General features: G+C 41.1%; 1 protein-coding gene across 1 annotated transcript in view; it reads left to right on the top strand.

Moving 5' to 3' along the window:
• CDH17 (cadherin 17) overlaps positions 1-16,339 on the top strand; it is a 90,864-nt gene extending 74,525 nt beyond the window's left edge. Inside the window, exons 12-18 of the mRNA XM_044294564.1 lie at positions 2,750-2,941; positions 3,023-3,267; positions 3,387-3,517; positions 5,708-5,944; positions 9,634-9,750; positions 12,886-13,002; positions 16,084-16,339. Of these exons, the coding sequence (XP_044150499.1) occupies positions 2,750-2,941; positions 3,023-3,267; positions 3,387-3,517; positions 5,708-5,944; positions 9,634-9,750; positions 12,886-13,002; positions 16,084-16,187 (1,143 nt within the window). The 3' untranslated portion in view covers positions 16,188-16,339. The remainder of the gene's footprint in view (positions 1-2,749; positions 2,942-3,022; positions 3,268-3,386; positions 3,518-5,707; positions 5,945-9,633; positions 9,751-12,885; positions 13,003-16,083) is intronic.
• The last annotated feature ends 623 nt before the right edge of the window (positions 16,340-16,962 follow it).

Here is a 16,962-nt window from a genome sequence, read left to right on the forward strand (position 1 = left end):
AAACATGTTGGGGGGTAGCGTTTGAGCGATTTTAACACAGCAAGTGCACATAGGGAAGGATTAAAGAATCTAGTGTGTATGAACACCATTATAGCATAGGGACAGAATGGTAGTGAGCCAGTAAGTAACCGGCTCCCTATATCTCTTAGCTAGTAAATCTACACTGTGAGTCAGTATTCAAAGATGCAAAGCAACTATGTGACACAAGCTGACATGTTTAAACATCTTTCTTTAGGTGGTAGATATTTTATATTTTGGATCTAATAAATGTTATGTTTTAAAAGTAGGAATTGGCACATGAAACAAAAAAGGCGTCCATTGGTCTTATGAACCATCTGTAAATAATTAAAGTATAGAGGTGCCTTCACATGTGCCAAGTGCAGTGTCCCACTATGTGTGAAAAGGGGACACTTCAAACTTGTGTTTATGTCATTAATTTACATTATCAATTGCAATGTATTAGGCTGCTGATTCCTTATAACAGGCTGGTAACTGCATTACCAACACCTCTCAGCGCACCTTTATGGTGCTGGAGTCACGAACACCAGGGACCCTGCCACCAAGGCACCCAAAGCATCTACACCATCAAGGGCACCTCAAATTCCATCTGGCTGGGGATCCCTGGACAAATAGAGAGCGCCCCCAGGGACTTTGTGCCGTCCTTCCCTTCACTGCACGCTGGCCCAGGGAGCTACAGAATAGTGAGTAATTAACTACTACACCCATCGTCTCACCATACACTACACTCACATTGCCCCCTGCGGTCTGGTCACTGCATAAAATCATAAAATGCCGCAACCGGGTCTGCAGGGGCAATAAGTGAGGTACGGTGGGCCGATGAGGGTAGTAGTTAATTCACTTACGGTTAGCGGAGTCTCCCTGGGCCGGCGTGCAGTGATGGGAAGGATAGCACCAGTTCCTTCGGGGCACACTCTGTTGTCCAGAGATTCCCGTCAGATAGTGGTTGAGGTGCCCTTGGTGGAATGGGTTTAAGGTGCCGTGGAGGCAGGGTCCCTGGCGTTAGTGATACAGCACCACAAGGTGCAAATAGGTGATAAGTTTGCACAATAAGGAGACCGGTCCTCTTAACAAATTCCCAGTACTTTACTGAAGCTGATCCAAAGTCATCAATGTGCGCAAAAGTCACTTACAGCGAGGTAACTTTTACAATGGCTCAATTTAGTTCCCAAAAGTTGCATAAGGGGTAGTTTTTCTCTATAACAATCAATACCTTGTTTCTCCAGGCTGGAGGGATGGACTATCTGTGCTGTACTGTATAGTCATATACTTCTGTATCCTCTCTAGGAATACTATATTCTGACAGATGGCCTTTCTGTCTTTGGTTATGGTGGGCAGCTGGTAGCTTAGAATTTATCCACCTAATGCAAAGGAGACTAGAACCTGATAAATGACAATTACCTTCCTTTGCCAATATTCTCCCTCCCTCTCTGGGTCGCCTGGATCTTCTATAATCTGTCTCTTCTGTGGGCTGGTACATGGAACTAACTCTGGAGTTTAGATAACTCTCCAAAATGGCTGCTGAGATGCAGCTTTTCCCACAGACATCACACTCTCCTCCTTCTTCTCTTCTCTCAGAGAGCAGGGAGGAGTCAGCCCTGGGAGGTTTGTTAGAACCTACCCCTTCCTGTGCAACTTTATGGGAACTCAGGCACAAGCACATTTTCATGAAACACAATCACAATATTAAGTAGTGTGTTTCAGGACACTGCACAAGGGCCATCAAAAACGTTGCTCTTTCAAGGGCCCAGTTTAGAGAAAACCAAGTGTGAAACTGATGAAGACTATAGAAATAAATATGATCTGTGGACTAGTCCATCATAATCAGCTTCTGGTTGTTGTTTTTTTAAGACACTGCCACACAAAAAAAGTGTGAAGCCAGACTTAAAGGGTTACTGGAAAACAGCACCAAGGCTTATGACTATCTTCACTGTACAAATATACAGCAAATTATTGCTGTAGCCTACTGTGCTATTAGAGGTTGTATGGCCTGGCAATACACTGATAATAACACTCAATATGGCTTATTCTTATTAGGGTATAAGTCCAGAAAAAGCCTTTTAATTCACATCCCCAAAAAATCCATACGTGCTGATATAAGCACGGGTTAAAACACCAGTTATGTGAGACTGGCACATGTACGCTCACACAACTGTCTATCAGTAATGTTATATTTGAGGACTCATATCCATCTCAAATCTTTCTATCTACTGTATCTATCTATCTCAAATCTATTATCTATCCATCTATCTAGGTATCTAACTCATATCCATCTCAATCTCAAATCTATCATCTATCTATCTAGCCTCATCCTCCACGGCCTCCCGGTCTCACTGCTAGCACAGTCTGCTCCCCCTGGGCTGGGACCTCTGTCGGTGCCGCCCGGATTCGATGAGCAGGCTATGGGTGCTCAGTCTGTACCGGCTAAGGGTCTGTCTCTGGGGTTGGGGAGTTTCTCCAGATATGGGGCCAGTTTGTACTCCCTCTGCAGGCTCTGGTATACAGTCAGCTTTTGTGATGTTCTTATGTTGTTCCTCCAGGAGGGGATGTGCTCCTCTTTGCTTTTGTGCATCGTCCTCTGGATATCTATCTGTCTATTTAATATCTGTCTGCCCGTCCATCGGTCTGTCTGTCTATCTATTATCTTTTTAGCTAGCTATGGTATCTTGTATAAATGTGAAATCAAGACCCAGGAGCTTTATAACATTTAAACCTCTTCTTATATTTCTAGTATGGGAATGTAACCTTGCGGGAAGATGCTCCTTTGAGAACACTGGTGAAAGAAATAGAGGCCACAGACAATGACGACCCTCGTACAGGGAGCTCTTTTATTCTTTACAATATAGTCGAAGGAGATCCAGATAAAAGGTTCATAATTGAAACCAATCTGGAAAATAATCGTGGATACGTCAGAGTGGCCGCTGTAAGTGACGGATTTCTGATGACCTCTTGCTGGATTTGCTCATGCCATTTGCTGACCTTACCTTCCTTCTCTGTCCTGCAGCCACTGGACTATGAAACCTACAAGGAGCATAAACTAAAGATAGAAGCGAGAAATCCCGAGCCCCTGGTTACAGGAATCAGTTATAATGACAGTTCCACCACATATTTAAAGATTATAGTCACTGATGTGGATGAGAGGCCAATCTTTGGGAATACGATATACCATGCACAGGTCCGTGAAGATGTTCCTATTGGAACCAAGTTGATAAAAATAAATGCCTCAGATCCAGAAGGTGATACAATACAGTAAGTAGCTTGCTAGTCACACTAGACTTGTATTACAATATTACGTTTTAGTCTTTTTAGATATCATATAGACGTAAACTCTCACTAGTATTGACCATTTCTTGAATATTTCTCCTCAGGTTTTCATTGAGAGGAGATGTGTTTAATTGGCTCAAAATTAATGAAGACACTGGAGATATCTTCAGCAAAGCCAATCTGGACCGTGAACGGAAAACATTTTACGAAGTGGAAGTAATTGCTGCAGAGTCAAGTAAGTACCCACATACATCCTCAATATCCTCGTATATAGAATAGGTGATTAACAAAATTCTAGTCACTGTATATATGTAATTCCAGCAGCTCATGAGGTTTTTGGAGAGGAATGCCCCTGACTAAGACCTCAACTAATCATATGTGCCACAAGCTTCTTCTATTCACTTCTATGGGACTGAAGAAGCACTGTCTATGTCAGCCCGATAGAATTGAATGGAGAAGCAGACCAACATGTGCACTACTGGTCCACTCAGAGAGGGGACTCAAGATCGCAGGGTCCCAGCAGTTAGAATCCCCATGATCCGATATTTCAGACCTATCCTGTGGCTAGGTGAAAAACAATTTTCGTGGGGTAACCTATCCTATGCATTAATGGATTCATTGCCGTTTATGCCAAGAATGTCTAATAGGTTTGTAGGTTTCTAAACCGTTCTTCACCTCTTCATGCCAGTCGCATTCTCCATTTAGAGATGGCTGTGCCTTCTTCAATTAGGTTTTTGGGATTTATTGAAAGAGCTGACTAAGCCAATAGGTAAGGGCAAGGCTGTTATCAAGAATTTCCAGGCCCCATACAGGCAAATTATATGCTCCCCCCCAGGCCTTCTCACATTCATAGCCATAACATCCATAACTTTTCTTTCCATCAGGCCATTTTACCAAACACATAAGTAAGATTTTAAATTTCTATCAACTTTTCTTATGGGTTAAATGAAGAGAAATAAAATTGCACCGTAACGCGTTCACTGTTTTGTGATAGATATTTAATAATTGTTACAAAAACATTATAATGGTTTTTGCTCGATAATTTTTTTAGTAACATCAACTTTTCAGAAAAAATTATCTTTTACCAGAAAATAAAAGCGGGAAAATAAAAGTTCAATTTTTCTGCCAAAATTTTTACTAAGAAAATGACTTGCTATAATTATGCTGTGAACTGAACCTCAGACCTTTTAGTATAGTAGGCAAAATACTCACCACTACTCTATAGGACTGCTCTGTTATAAAGGCATGATTTTGTGTGCTAAAAGGCTACAGTGTTACTATTTATTTAATATTGTGAAGAAAAGAGTAATACTATAAGAAGCTTTTTAGCCATCCCACCTTTGCATTCACATGACCGTATGTATTTCGCGGTCCGCAAAACACAGATCCGCACAAAAAAATTGATTTAATCCGTCTTACGTCTGTGTTGTATGGTTCTTTTTTTTTTTTTCCGGACCCATTGCGGATCCACAAAATGGATAAGAAAAGGACATGTTCTATCTTTTTTGCAGGACTGCGGAATGGAAATTCGGATGCGGACAGCAAACGGTGTGCTTTCAAGTTTTTTTGCTGACCCATAGAAATGAATGGGTCCATGTGCAATTCACAAATAATGCGGATTGGATGTGGACCAAAAATACGGTTGTGTGAACGGGGCCTTATAGTAGAGATTTTGTTTGTGTAGTAGGGAAGGTTGCTGCTTGCAATACTAAAAGGGCTAGGGTTCAACTCCCAGCTAAGATCTGTCAAATATATATATTTTTTTTAAGTTATGGCAGAAAAAAATATAACTTTTACTTTCCAGGTTTTCTTTTATGGTAAAATGTATATTTTTCTGCAAAATGATTGTTACTAATAAAACAATAACTGAGCAAAAATCATTACAATAAATCTGTTTTAATAAATATCACACATTATTTGGTATCCTGTGATCATAATAATCTGTACAATATACGGTAGTTATTATTCATGATGAAACAGCGTAAATAATAATGCCGCAAATTCTATTCCCTTCATTTCAGTTATATACTATCTATTTAATATCATGCCTATTAAGAAAATAACTTTTCAGTCCCTCCAGTAGGGCAGGTCTATAGTGTAATGGTTAATCTTCTGCCTGCCATACAGAGTTCCTGGGGTCCACATCCAAATAAAGGCCTGTAAAAGTCTGTGTGCCGGGAGAGGGCCCCTCCCCCAACCAATATTGAGCCGAAGGGCCACACTGAAGTTAATATAAATGAGACTACCGATGTCAGAAACCCGAAGTAGCTGGGCTTCTGAATGCAGTACTGCCAGTGCAGCTATTGGCCATTTATAGTGTAGTCTGTGGATATGCCACAAGTAATTAAGATGCAAAAATCCCTTTACATACTGTAAACTAAATCTTCACCTTGCAAATGTGTTCACCACTTTTATGTTTTTACAGAAAATCCTACAATGAGTTCATCTGTGTATTTCCAATTGTTTCTGGATGATGTCAATGACAACTATCCCCGGTTAGCCAAGGACTATTATGACGATATCGTCTTCTGTTATCCATTGACAAAAACGGAGTCCTTTGAATTCAGTGGTATAGACGATGATCAGCCTAAAATGCCACTGAGATTTCGTCTTGGTGGTAATGCAACAACAGCAAAGGATTGGACCATTCTGTATGTGAATGGTAAGTGTCAAGAAACCAGATTACTTTTGGACTGAGGGATCTTGGGCCCATCAGAGGAAATTATTCTGTGGGTGTACCATCTATCTTTACAGAACAGGTCCATCGAAAACGTTGTTGTTATTGTTCACACAGGACAAATTAACCATAAAATCTACACCCTAGTAGCAAGTTTTTGTCTCCAAAGTTACCTCCAAATACAGTTGTCTGTTGTTGAACCTAAGGACCAATACTACTGTATACTGTATACACATATGGCTTAGGCCTATTTGACCTGCTGGTGTGTAGTTGTAACATTTTTGGAAATGCTTTGCCAAATGAATTTTTAGACTTGCCTATACGTATATTGCGTGCATCCTACTTCTATTTTATGTGAGTATTCTCTTATGAGCAGATCCCCTTCTAGATTAAGTTGACTTTAGATTCTTTGGTTGGTAGACTTAGGCTACTTTCACACTGGCGTTTTGGTCTCCGTTTGTGAGATCCATTCAGGGTTCTCGCAAGCGGTCCAAAAAAGATCAGTTTTGCCCTAATGCATTCTGAATGGAAAAGGATCCGCTCAGAATGCCTTAGTTTGCCTCCGTTCAGCCTCCATTCCGCTTTGGAGGCGGACACCAAAACGCTGCTTGCAGCGTTTTGGTGTCCGTCTGACAAAACTGAGCCAAACAGATCTGTCCTGGCACACAATGTAAGTCAATAGGGACGGATCTGTTTTTACTGGCACAATAGAAAACAGATCTGTCCCCCATTGACTTTCAATAGTGTTCAAGACAGATCCGTTTTGACTATGTTAAAGATAATAGAAACGGATATGTTCTGAACGGATGCATGCGGTTGTATTATCTGAATGGATGCGTTTGTGCAGATCCCTGACGGATTCGCACAAAACGCGAGTGTGAAAGTAGCCTAACCTTGCTGAATGATCTTTTTATGCCTAATGGATGACCATTGCTCTTATGGAGCTCCTGATTTCTCTTTCTTTTTTGGCTATTTTGAGGATCTGGAATTACTTTTCTGGGTCAGAGGCTTTATAATATAACTATACAGTGGATATAAAAAGTGTACACACCCCTGATAAAATGTCAGGTTTCTGTGATGTAAAAAAATGAGACAAAGATAAATAATTTCAGAACTTTGTCCACCTTTAATGTGACCTATAAACTGTACAACTCAATCAAACTGAAATCTTTTAGGTGGAGGAAAGAAAACAAAAAATAAATAATATGGTTGTATGTGTGCACACCCTTAAACTACTACTTTGTTGAAGCACCTTTTGATTTTATTACAGCACTCAGTCTTTGTGTGTATGGTCTATCAGCATGGCACATTTTGACTTGGCAAGATTTGCCCACTTTTCTTTGCAAAAACACTCAAAATCTGTCAGATTGCGAGGGCGTCTCCTGTGCACAGCCCTCTTCAGATCACCCCACAAAAGTTCTGAAATGTCTCATATTTTTACATCACAGAAACCTGACATTTTAACGGGGGTGTGTAGACTTTTTTATATCCATTATATATACACACACCCCATGGCTCCTGATGGGCTCGAAAAAACCCATTGGCTTGGCAAGAACTTAAATATATATACAGTACAGACCAAAAGTTTGGACACACCTTCTCATTCAAAGAGTTTTCTTTATTTTCATGACTATGAAAATTGTAGATTCACACTGAAGGCATCAAAACTATGAATTAACACATGTGGAATTATATACATAACAAAAAAGTGCGAAACAACTGAAAATATGTCATATTCTAGGTTCTTCAAAGTAGACACCTTTTGCTTTGATTACTGCTTTGCACACTCTTGGCATTCTCTTGATGAGCTTCAAGAGGTAGTCACCTGAAATGGTCTTCCAACAGTCTTGAAGGAGTTCCCAGAGATGCTTAGCACTTGTTGGCCCTTTTGCCTTCACTCTGCGGTCCAGCTCACCCCAAACCATCTCGATTGGGTTCAGGTCCGGTGACTGTGGAGGCCAGGTCATCTGGCGCAGCACCCCATCACTCTCCTTCATGGTCAAATAGCCCTTACACAGCCTGGAGGTGTGTTTGGGGTCATTGTCCTGTTGAAAAATAAATGATGGTCCAACTAAACACAAACCGGATGGAATAGCATGCCGCTACAAGATGCTGTGGTAGCCATGCTGGTTCAGTATGCCTTCAATTTTTTATAAATCCCCAACAGTGTCACCAGCAAAGCACCCCCACACCATCACACCTCCTCCTCCATGCTTCATGGTGGGAACCAGGCATGCAGAGTCGATCCGTTCACCTTCTCTGCGTCGCACAAAGACATAGTGGTTGGAACCAAAGATCTCAAATTTGGACTCATCAGACCAAAGCACAGATTTCCACTGGTCGAATGTCCATTCCTTGTGTTCTTTAGCCCAAACAAGTCTCTTCTGCTTGTTGCCTGTCCTTAGCAGTGGTTTCCTAGCAGATATTCTACCATGAATGCCTGATTCACACAGTCTCCTCTTAACAGATGTTCTAGAGATGTGTCTGCTGCTAGAACTCTGTGTGGCATTGACCTGGTCTCTAATCTGACCTGCTGTTAACCTGCGATTTCTGAGGCTGGTGACTCGGATGAACTTATCCTCCGCAGCAGAGGTGACTCTTGGTCTTCCTTTCCTGGGGCGGTCCGCATGTGAGCCAGTTTCTTTGTAGCGCTTGATGGTTTTTGTGACTGCATTTGGGGACACTTTCAAAGTTTTCCCAATTTTTCGGACTGACTGACCTTCATTTCTTAAATAATGATGGCCACTCGTTTTTCTTTACTTAGCTGCTTTTTTCTTGCCATAATACAAATTCTAACAGTCTATTCAGTAGGACTATCAGCTGTGTATCCACCTGACTTCTCCACAACGCAACTGATGGTCCCAACCCCATTTATAAGGCAAGAACTCCCACTTATTAAACCTGACAGGGCACACCTGTGAAGTGAAAACCATTTCAGGGGACTACCTCTTGAAGCTCATCAAGAGAATGCCAAGAGTGTGCAAAGCAGTAATCAAAGCAAAAGGTGGCTACTTTGAAGAACCTAGAATATGACATATTTTCAGTTGTTTCACACTTTTTTGTTATGTATATAATCCCACATGTGTTAATTCATAGTTTTAATGCCTTCAGTGTGAATCTACAATTTTCATAGTCATGAAAATAAATAAAACTCTTTGAATGAGATGGTGTGTCCAAACTTTTGGTCTGTACTGTATATATATATATGTGTATAGAAAAGTTGATGAGCAGCACACAAATCCACAGCGGTGCAATTCCTTGAAGCAGACCACGGACCCGGTCTTATGAGATATATACAGGAAAGGCCAAGGCAGCACTCAGGTCTTCGTGAAAAAAAGTATTTTTATTCACCCATGTGAAAGACAGCAACGTTTCAGCTCACTCCATGGAGCCTTTGTCAAGCCATATATATATATTATAAAACAAAGTATAGAAACCAAATTGACAGAAGCATCAAGACAGGCAGGAAGGCAAATCATGGGTTGGTGGTGTGTAGGCATACATAGTAGGTTTAGAGGGAATGTTGACATGTGGAGAACTTCCGAAGAAGATATGGTAGTTATGAGTCCCACTCATTATTGTATGACTCTGACCAGACCTGAAAAACCCTATATGCAATATATTGCAGCAAATACATATACGAGACTAAAGGTTCATTTATACATTTTTCACAGCTTCTTCTGCTCGTCTGACTATGCAGCATTACAATTTTCCAAAGGAAACTATCTATGTTCCAGTCATTATTAGAGATGCTGGACGTCCACCATTGGAATCAAGTGTTTCTGTACCAGGTATGATAAATGTAAAAAAAAGTTAATTATATTTAATGACTTTGATAATTATTTTTTTGATAATATTATTGTGTTAGCTCAGTCAGCAATGAAATATCGTATAGAGAGTAGAGCGGTAAGGACAGAGAAAGTGCTAGGGGTCTCCAGTACCATACCGGTAGAGTTGTGATTATAGACAGGGCTTCTATTGGTGCTATGGTATCGGGGCGGATTGGATATAGACCCTACAGGGAAATTTCCCAGTGGGCCATCCAAGCCCTCTTTATGGCCGCAGGCCAGGTACATAATGATCTGATGCTTAACGGCCACAGGTGCTTTCCTGAACTCAACTGTATTACTGTCCTCATAAAGGTGATACAGTTGAATACTGTGATGAGGGAGGCAGTATCTTGTGCTGTTCTGTCATATTTGGTTCTGCAGGGGTGGTATTTGGTTCTGCACTACAGTATTGCAGGCCCTGCCTACTTCGGTTGTCCCCGCCTACTTGTTTTGGCCTGTCTTCTGTCAGTTTTAACCCACCTACAACATGGGGCCACTTTTTTTTTTTTTCCAGGGCCTTTTTAAGTTCTCAATCAGCCTCTGTATGATATTATATTAATACATTTTTGGGGTGACCTCTCTTCCAGCAAACTCCTACCATTCTTGAAGCAGATGGCAAAGATCTATATATCTATATTATGTAATTAACGATTCTAGGTAGAGTCCTGTTCTTATTGTTGAATTTACACGTTGGCCCTTCCCTTTTCGTTGGGGGAGCACAACAACACAAAGCTGATCAGTAGGTCTCCTGCTGCTGGGACTCTCAGCAATCAGTTGCACTTTGTGGTGGAACGTAAGCTGGAAGTGTTCAATTTCCCAGCAGCGCCACCACAGGAAAAATGAAGCATTACACAGTTCCCATTAAAATGAGTAGCTTGCCTCTGTAATACATGGTCTTTCAGAGTGAAAGACACTCTTTGTCAGCGTATCAGAGAGAATGATGAACAGAGAAGCTCCCTGACTCAGAGCTACCCCATCCTTAAGTATCCTTTCCACTGTGTATGTAACAGAATATGTCATCCAGGTAAGTGTCACATATTGACACCAGCTTGTTCAAAAATACCATATGTGTAAGGCTACTTTCACAGAAGCATTTTTGCTGGATCCGGCAGGGATCAGCAAAAACGCTTCCGTTATGATAATACAACCGGTTGCTTCCATTCTGAACAGATCTGGTTGTATTATCTCTAAAATGACCAAGACACGAAAGAAAACGGATTCGGCACCATTGACTTAGGCTACTTTCACATTAGCGGCAGGGGAGTCTGGCAGGCTGTTCCGGCGGGTGAACAGCCTGTCGGATCCGTCCTACCGCTAGTTCACGTGTGCCCCCGGACTGCCTCTCCTTCCCCATTGACTATAATGGTGGTGCAGAGTTCTGGCGGCAGCACGGCAGCGCACGACGAGAGGCAGCCGGACTAAAACTACGCAGTGTGCTGCCGTGCTGCCGCCGGAACTCCGCCCAGCCCCCATTATAGTCAATGGGGACGGAGCGGCAGTCTGGGGGCTCACGTGAACTAGCGGCAGGATGGATCCAACAGGCTGTTTACCCGCCGGAACAGCCTGCCGGACTCCCCTGCCGCTAGTGTGAAAGTAGCCTAACATTGTGTTTCACGCACACATAAATTCTGCGGCATGGGAACACAACGAAACTGAATACATTCTAGTGCACTTTGTTCCATTCAGTTTTGTCCCCATTGACAATGAATGTAGACAAAACTGGAGCGTTTTCCTCCGGTTTTGAGATTCTTTGATGTATCTCAATACTGGAAAGTAAAACGCAGGTGTGAAAGTTGCCTAACCTGTGCTGTTGCCTATGGGTACAGTGGGTAACGCGGCCCACTGTCACCTTAAAAGCAGCTTCCTACTGTTACATTGCATGCAAGGGCTAATGCGTTTCATGGATCACACCGGAGTCAGGGAATGGTGGCCATTTGAGTGCAGGGGACCTACATACTGTTCTTTCAGGGGTTCCCTCTACTGCCTGGACCCAAAATAAAAACATAAACCCACACACGTAGACACAGAAATGTAGCATCCATCCTCTGTTGCAACAGTATGTTCACATGTGGTTTATTGCTGCATATTTGAGGTGAAGATTTCATGTAAATCTGCGACAAGGTTCAGTACAATGCAAGGAAATGGATTTTTACGCATCATGTGAACATGACCTTATATGATAATGCTAACTGTGACCGAAAGGGCAGAGACCTTGCTCAATATAAACCAGTAAAATCCTAAATAAACCTGTTTGTGGGGACAGGCTTAGATATGTAAGGCCCCACTATACTGTGTGGATGCCCAGTAAATTGTGGGTAGTCAGATCTTTATTTGTCCAAATGCACCTAAAGAAATTTTGCAAATAGTCTTGATTTAAAATCTCCAATCACTTTGCACACAATCTCATTCGGCAGTCATTGGTCCACTACTTTTCGACAACCTACCAGATGTACCTTAGAAAGAAGTAGGGCTAAAAGGGATGGATTATGACTACAGGATCGGATTATACAGTTAGTAGTCTGTTACCATGGAGACACATTGACCTACATAGGAACTTTAAACACAAAACAGAAGGACATTTTTGATATCAAGGCTAATTGTAAAGTTGGTTTCATTTTTCATTTCGGATATAGAACTAGAGGTGAGCAAATCGCTTAAAATTCAATTCAGGTTCGATTCAGCCGAACCAGGTGACCAATTTCATTCCGAATCGATTCTACCAGAATCGAAAGTGCCCCAATTAGCCTGAAGATGTGTGTACGACACTCTGAGGTCTCTCTTGTCTAACACTTTTTCAAACTTTTTTTATTTTATTTTTTTATGTTCTCTCTCTCTCTCTCTCTTTTGGATGCAACTTGAAAGTAAAAAAAAAAAAATTTTGATTGAATTTGATTCATTTAGAATCGATTCTCTCATCTCTAACTGGGACAACAAACAAAAATTGGTTGCCAAGTCAGAGATGTCTACCCACCTGCAATTTACTGGCTCCGTCAGATAAAGTTTAGAATCAAGCGTCTAATACAAGATGAGGCATTGGGGTGGTTATCTATCTGTTTAGATGAATACCTTGTATTGATAACATGTTTTATTTTGCAGTTCGGATATGCACTTGTAACTCTAAGGGCAAGTGTGAGAACGAGGCAGTAAACCACGTTGGGTTTACATCTATTGGAATGGCTCTTGGAATTTTATTTGGAACTCTGGCAGTAATAGGTTGGTCTCCCTCCATAATTGTCATACATTGGAGCATATCGAAATAGTTTTTCTCATGGAAAGAATGTTTGGGTGTGTAAATTCAAAGGCACGCCAAAGTATAGGATAGGCCCAGAGCAGATAGACATTTCACATGGATCCTTACATTAATGGCTTATCCTTAGCAGAACCATTGTAAACCTCAAAGAAAACATTAATGAGGCTTCAGCGGTTCAGCATGGCCGCCCCTTCAGTTGATTGATGGGGGTGACAGGAGTTGGAAACACAAAGATTTAATTTGGATGGCCTATGCTATCTTATGGATATCAATTTAATAAAAAAACATGTATGTTAAATGAAAAAAAAAACTGAATAACCCCTTTAAAGGTGTTTAACACTGTATCTGGTCTTATCATTTAAAATATAACTTTTATTCTTTCTTTATTAAACAATACATTGCCACGAAAACATAAAGTGAAAATGTTAAAAATAAATATGGAGGGCTACTATATTTGGGGCTGAGGGTGCAATGTCTCTATTTGTCCAATTGGCCTAAATGAAGGCTTTACTTATACAGCATTTATATGATACTTAAGAAGGAGATGACAACCTAATGGTGTTGAGTCCAAAGAATCCCCCATAACCTTATAGTACAATTGATTTTCCCTCTCTCTTCTTAGTTTAAGGAAATAAAATATTATTAATAAGTTATAAAAGCCAATATGTCCAGGGAAACATAGGGCACAAATATCCAGATGTACGGTGAAGAATAGGCATATAGTCTAGGATACAGGTCCTAGGAACGGTAAAGAATAGACATATAGTTGAGAAAACAGTGCTTTGAAAAAATAAAAAATAAAATCGGAAAGCAAAACGAGCCTAGGTGGTAGATACCACTTTAAGTCAGTGTTTAGTCTAGGCTAAAAGTGGGCCAGTGACTGTGCACTGCTACTAAGAAAAGTGGAGGTATTTCATAAAAAAGACAGATGAATATCAGGCTAGTGAATATATATATGGTATATAATTCCTATGTACATGCAAATCTTCACTAACTGCAGGAAAATCAGGACTCTTAGTACCTCTCTGATTTGAGTGTATATCAGGCACGAATGCAGACGCATTAATCAGATGGGATGCTGTAACCCACCAGGCCCGAGCAAAAGCGAATGTGGCTTCTCGAGTATAGGTATAACAATTTTCATCTTGGTCTATACCTGTGCCTATTTTTGAAAAAAAAAGTCTGAGTATAAGCATGATGATTACACTGCAACAGGTTTTCTAAGTCCCAGCGCATGCGTCCACAATTTACAGACAATGGACATAAATCCCTTTTAATATCTAAGTTCTAACGCCTGCGCGTAGTGAGGGTGCATGACCTCTGAGATAAAGTCTGAAAGCGAGTGCAGTGACCGGAGTGCTGAAATTACCTAAGTTTTAGCGCATGCTCCTGGAACTTATAGATACTGACTGAATTTGAATACCCCCAAAAAAATCTTTGAGTTCTGGTGCCTGTTATTCCTGGACACAGTCGCAAATGTACTCTAAGTCCGAACGCATGCGTGCTCGATCATTGAAGTCTTAACGCATGCGCTTTGAATGTATAGACACGGATAGAATCCGAACACTGAAATCTTCTACGTTTCAGCGCATGCGCTTCTAATCCCTAGACACAGATGCGATTTTTTCTAATTACCAACGCATGCGCGCTAAATGACTGAATCTATAAATACCGAGAACGGTTGATCGTAGGGATAGAGTTTGAGCGCAGGCGTGGAAACTATGTGACCTGAAGGGAAGAGTCCTAAGTTCTAGCGCATGCACCTCGAATGTATATACATCGATCTGAATCAGAGCGCTGAAAATCCTAAGTTTTAGCGCATGCGCATATAGTCCTTGGATACAGACACGATTTTATTATAAGTTCTAACGTATGCACACTCACCTACCGAAGTAGAAGAAACATCTAAGTTTCGAACGCAGGCGCGAAATACCTTACCCGATTTGCCTAGATAGCCGACACTGTGATAATGGATGGAGATGATTGGCCTGAACGGACATCACTCAACACGAGACCGAACTCTTACAGGTGATTGAAAAGGTGAGATCCGCCCTAAGGGTATAAAGGACCTCCTATAGGAAGTGCTCGTGTTGATAGTAGCTCCTTTTACCTGAAGACGCCGCATCTTGCGGTGAAACATGTCGGGGGAGCTGCATCTTTAACAATTCTTTTAAAAATTATGGCAGGGCAAAAAACGGAATAGGAATAAGGCAATCTGCAGACGCCGAATACACCTGAATATAAGATAGGGGCAGTGTAGATAGAAAAGTGCAATTAGCACAGCTACCGAGAGACATAATATTAATCAAAGAAGCAACCTCTATAGGGTGATCAGCCAACAGAGTGCAGTCTAGGGGACAGAATGCCTGGTGTTGGCCGACATTGCAGACATAAAATTACAGTGATATAGGTTACATCATTAACTAGCCTGCACGTAGCTTCAGCAAGATATGGAGTAATATCCCTCTGATTCACCAACAAAATAGAGACATTGCACCCTCAGCCCCAAATATAGTAGCCCTCCATATGTATTTTTAACATTTTCACTTTATGTTTTCGTGGCAATGTATTGTTTAATAAAGAAAGAATAAAAGTTATATTTTAACTGATAAGACCAGAAACAGGAATTTATAGTCGCAGACTATTGAAATATCAAACTTGACCTCCTGGGTGCAGAGGGTCATTTGAAACATTATAACACTGTATCTGTCTCCAGCAGCAGCCACCAGCTCACTCGTCCATGTCCATCCCACTTGTATTTATAATCTCACTTTAGACATTCATGGGAAAAAGGAGGTTGATATTTTGTTAACCCAGGCAAAAACTTTTGCCACTTTTCCTCCTTTACGCCATGCTTGCCACTTTGCTAAAAAGCAATGTAGTAAAAAGGAATGGGACCTGCACAGATATCCTATACCAGCTCCTAGCTGGTGTGGATCACAGACTATAGATTACAGAACATCTGAGGTGCGCACAGTTAATACATTTTGGTGTGGCACTGTGTAGATCAAGAGATCCAGTATTCAACTAGTTATGTTTTTCAGGTATAATAATTGCGGCTGTTTTCATATCAATCAACAAGAAGAAGAAGAAGACAAGTGGTGGCGACGCGATCAATGCTGCAGAGACTGTAAACCTGAGGACCTGAGAAGATGTTAGAATTTTTTGAAGATTCCAAAGTTCCATCCTCAATTCCCAAAACCTAAACTGTGCGCTACAAGACAGCTTGTTACTGTGGATGTTTTTACTTATTAGAGATTAAACTGTTTCAATAAAAGGGAAAATTGTTTTGGAGGAAAATTAGAACATATTGAGTTTTTCCACCGTGTTAAATTGTTAATTGTTGAGTACATTCAGATGTGAGAAGAAGAACAATAGGGCCAGAAAAAGAGGCAGGCAGAGTAGGCAGCTGCGTAATGTGCCATTGCAGGGACAATTTATGGATTGACATCGAAAGATCAATTGTCACAGCTACTCCTGTATTCTTACATCAGATCGTGGTCAGGAGTGACATGAGGTGTCCCGGATGTGGCACGGGTGATGGCTCTTTATTACATAATATCTATCCCTCTGGATCCCTGAGTTTGCATCTTGGGGATTTTTGACACTCAGGTGGGGCATGCGCAGCTCACGCTAGGTATTCAAAGAACGCTTTCCAGGCATGGAAATTCATTGCTTGACACTGGATCCAACCATACCCTCCCATTAAACAAGACTTCATTAATAAAATTAATGTTATAATTAGACTTAAAGAGGACCTGTCACCGCTCCTGACAGGCCTGTTCTAATAGCTTCACGCATCCCCCATGAAATAACAATTCTGGAGCATCTATTCTTATGGCTCTATGTTGTGCTGTTCCTTTATTATTTCTACTAGAAGTTAGGAATGAATTGCTAGCAGTCTGCAGTAAGGGTACCGAGGG

Source organism: Bufo gargarizans, chromosome 5, assembly GCF_014858855.1.
Source record: "Bufo gargarizans isolate SCDJY-AF-19 chromosome 5, ASM1485885v1, whole genome shotgun sequence".
Lineage (NCBI taxonomy): Eukaryota > Metazoa > Chordata > Amphibia > Anura > Bufonidae > Bufo > Bufo gargarizans.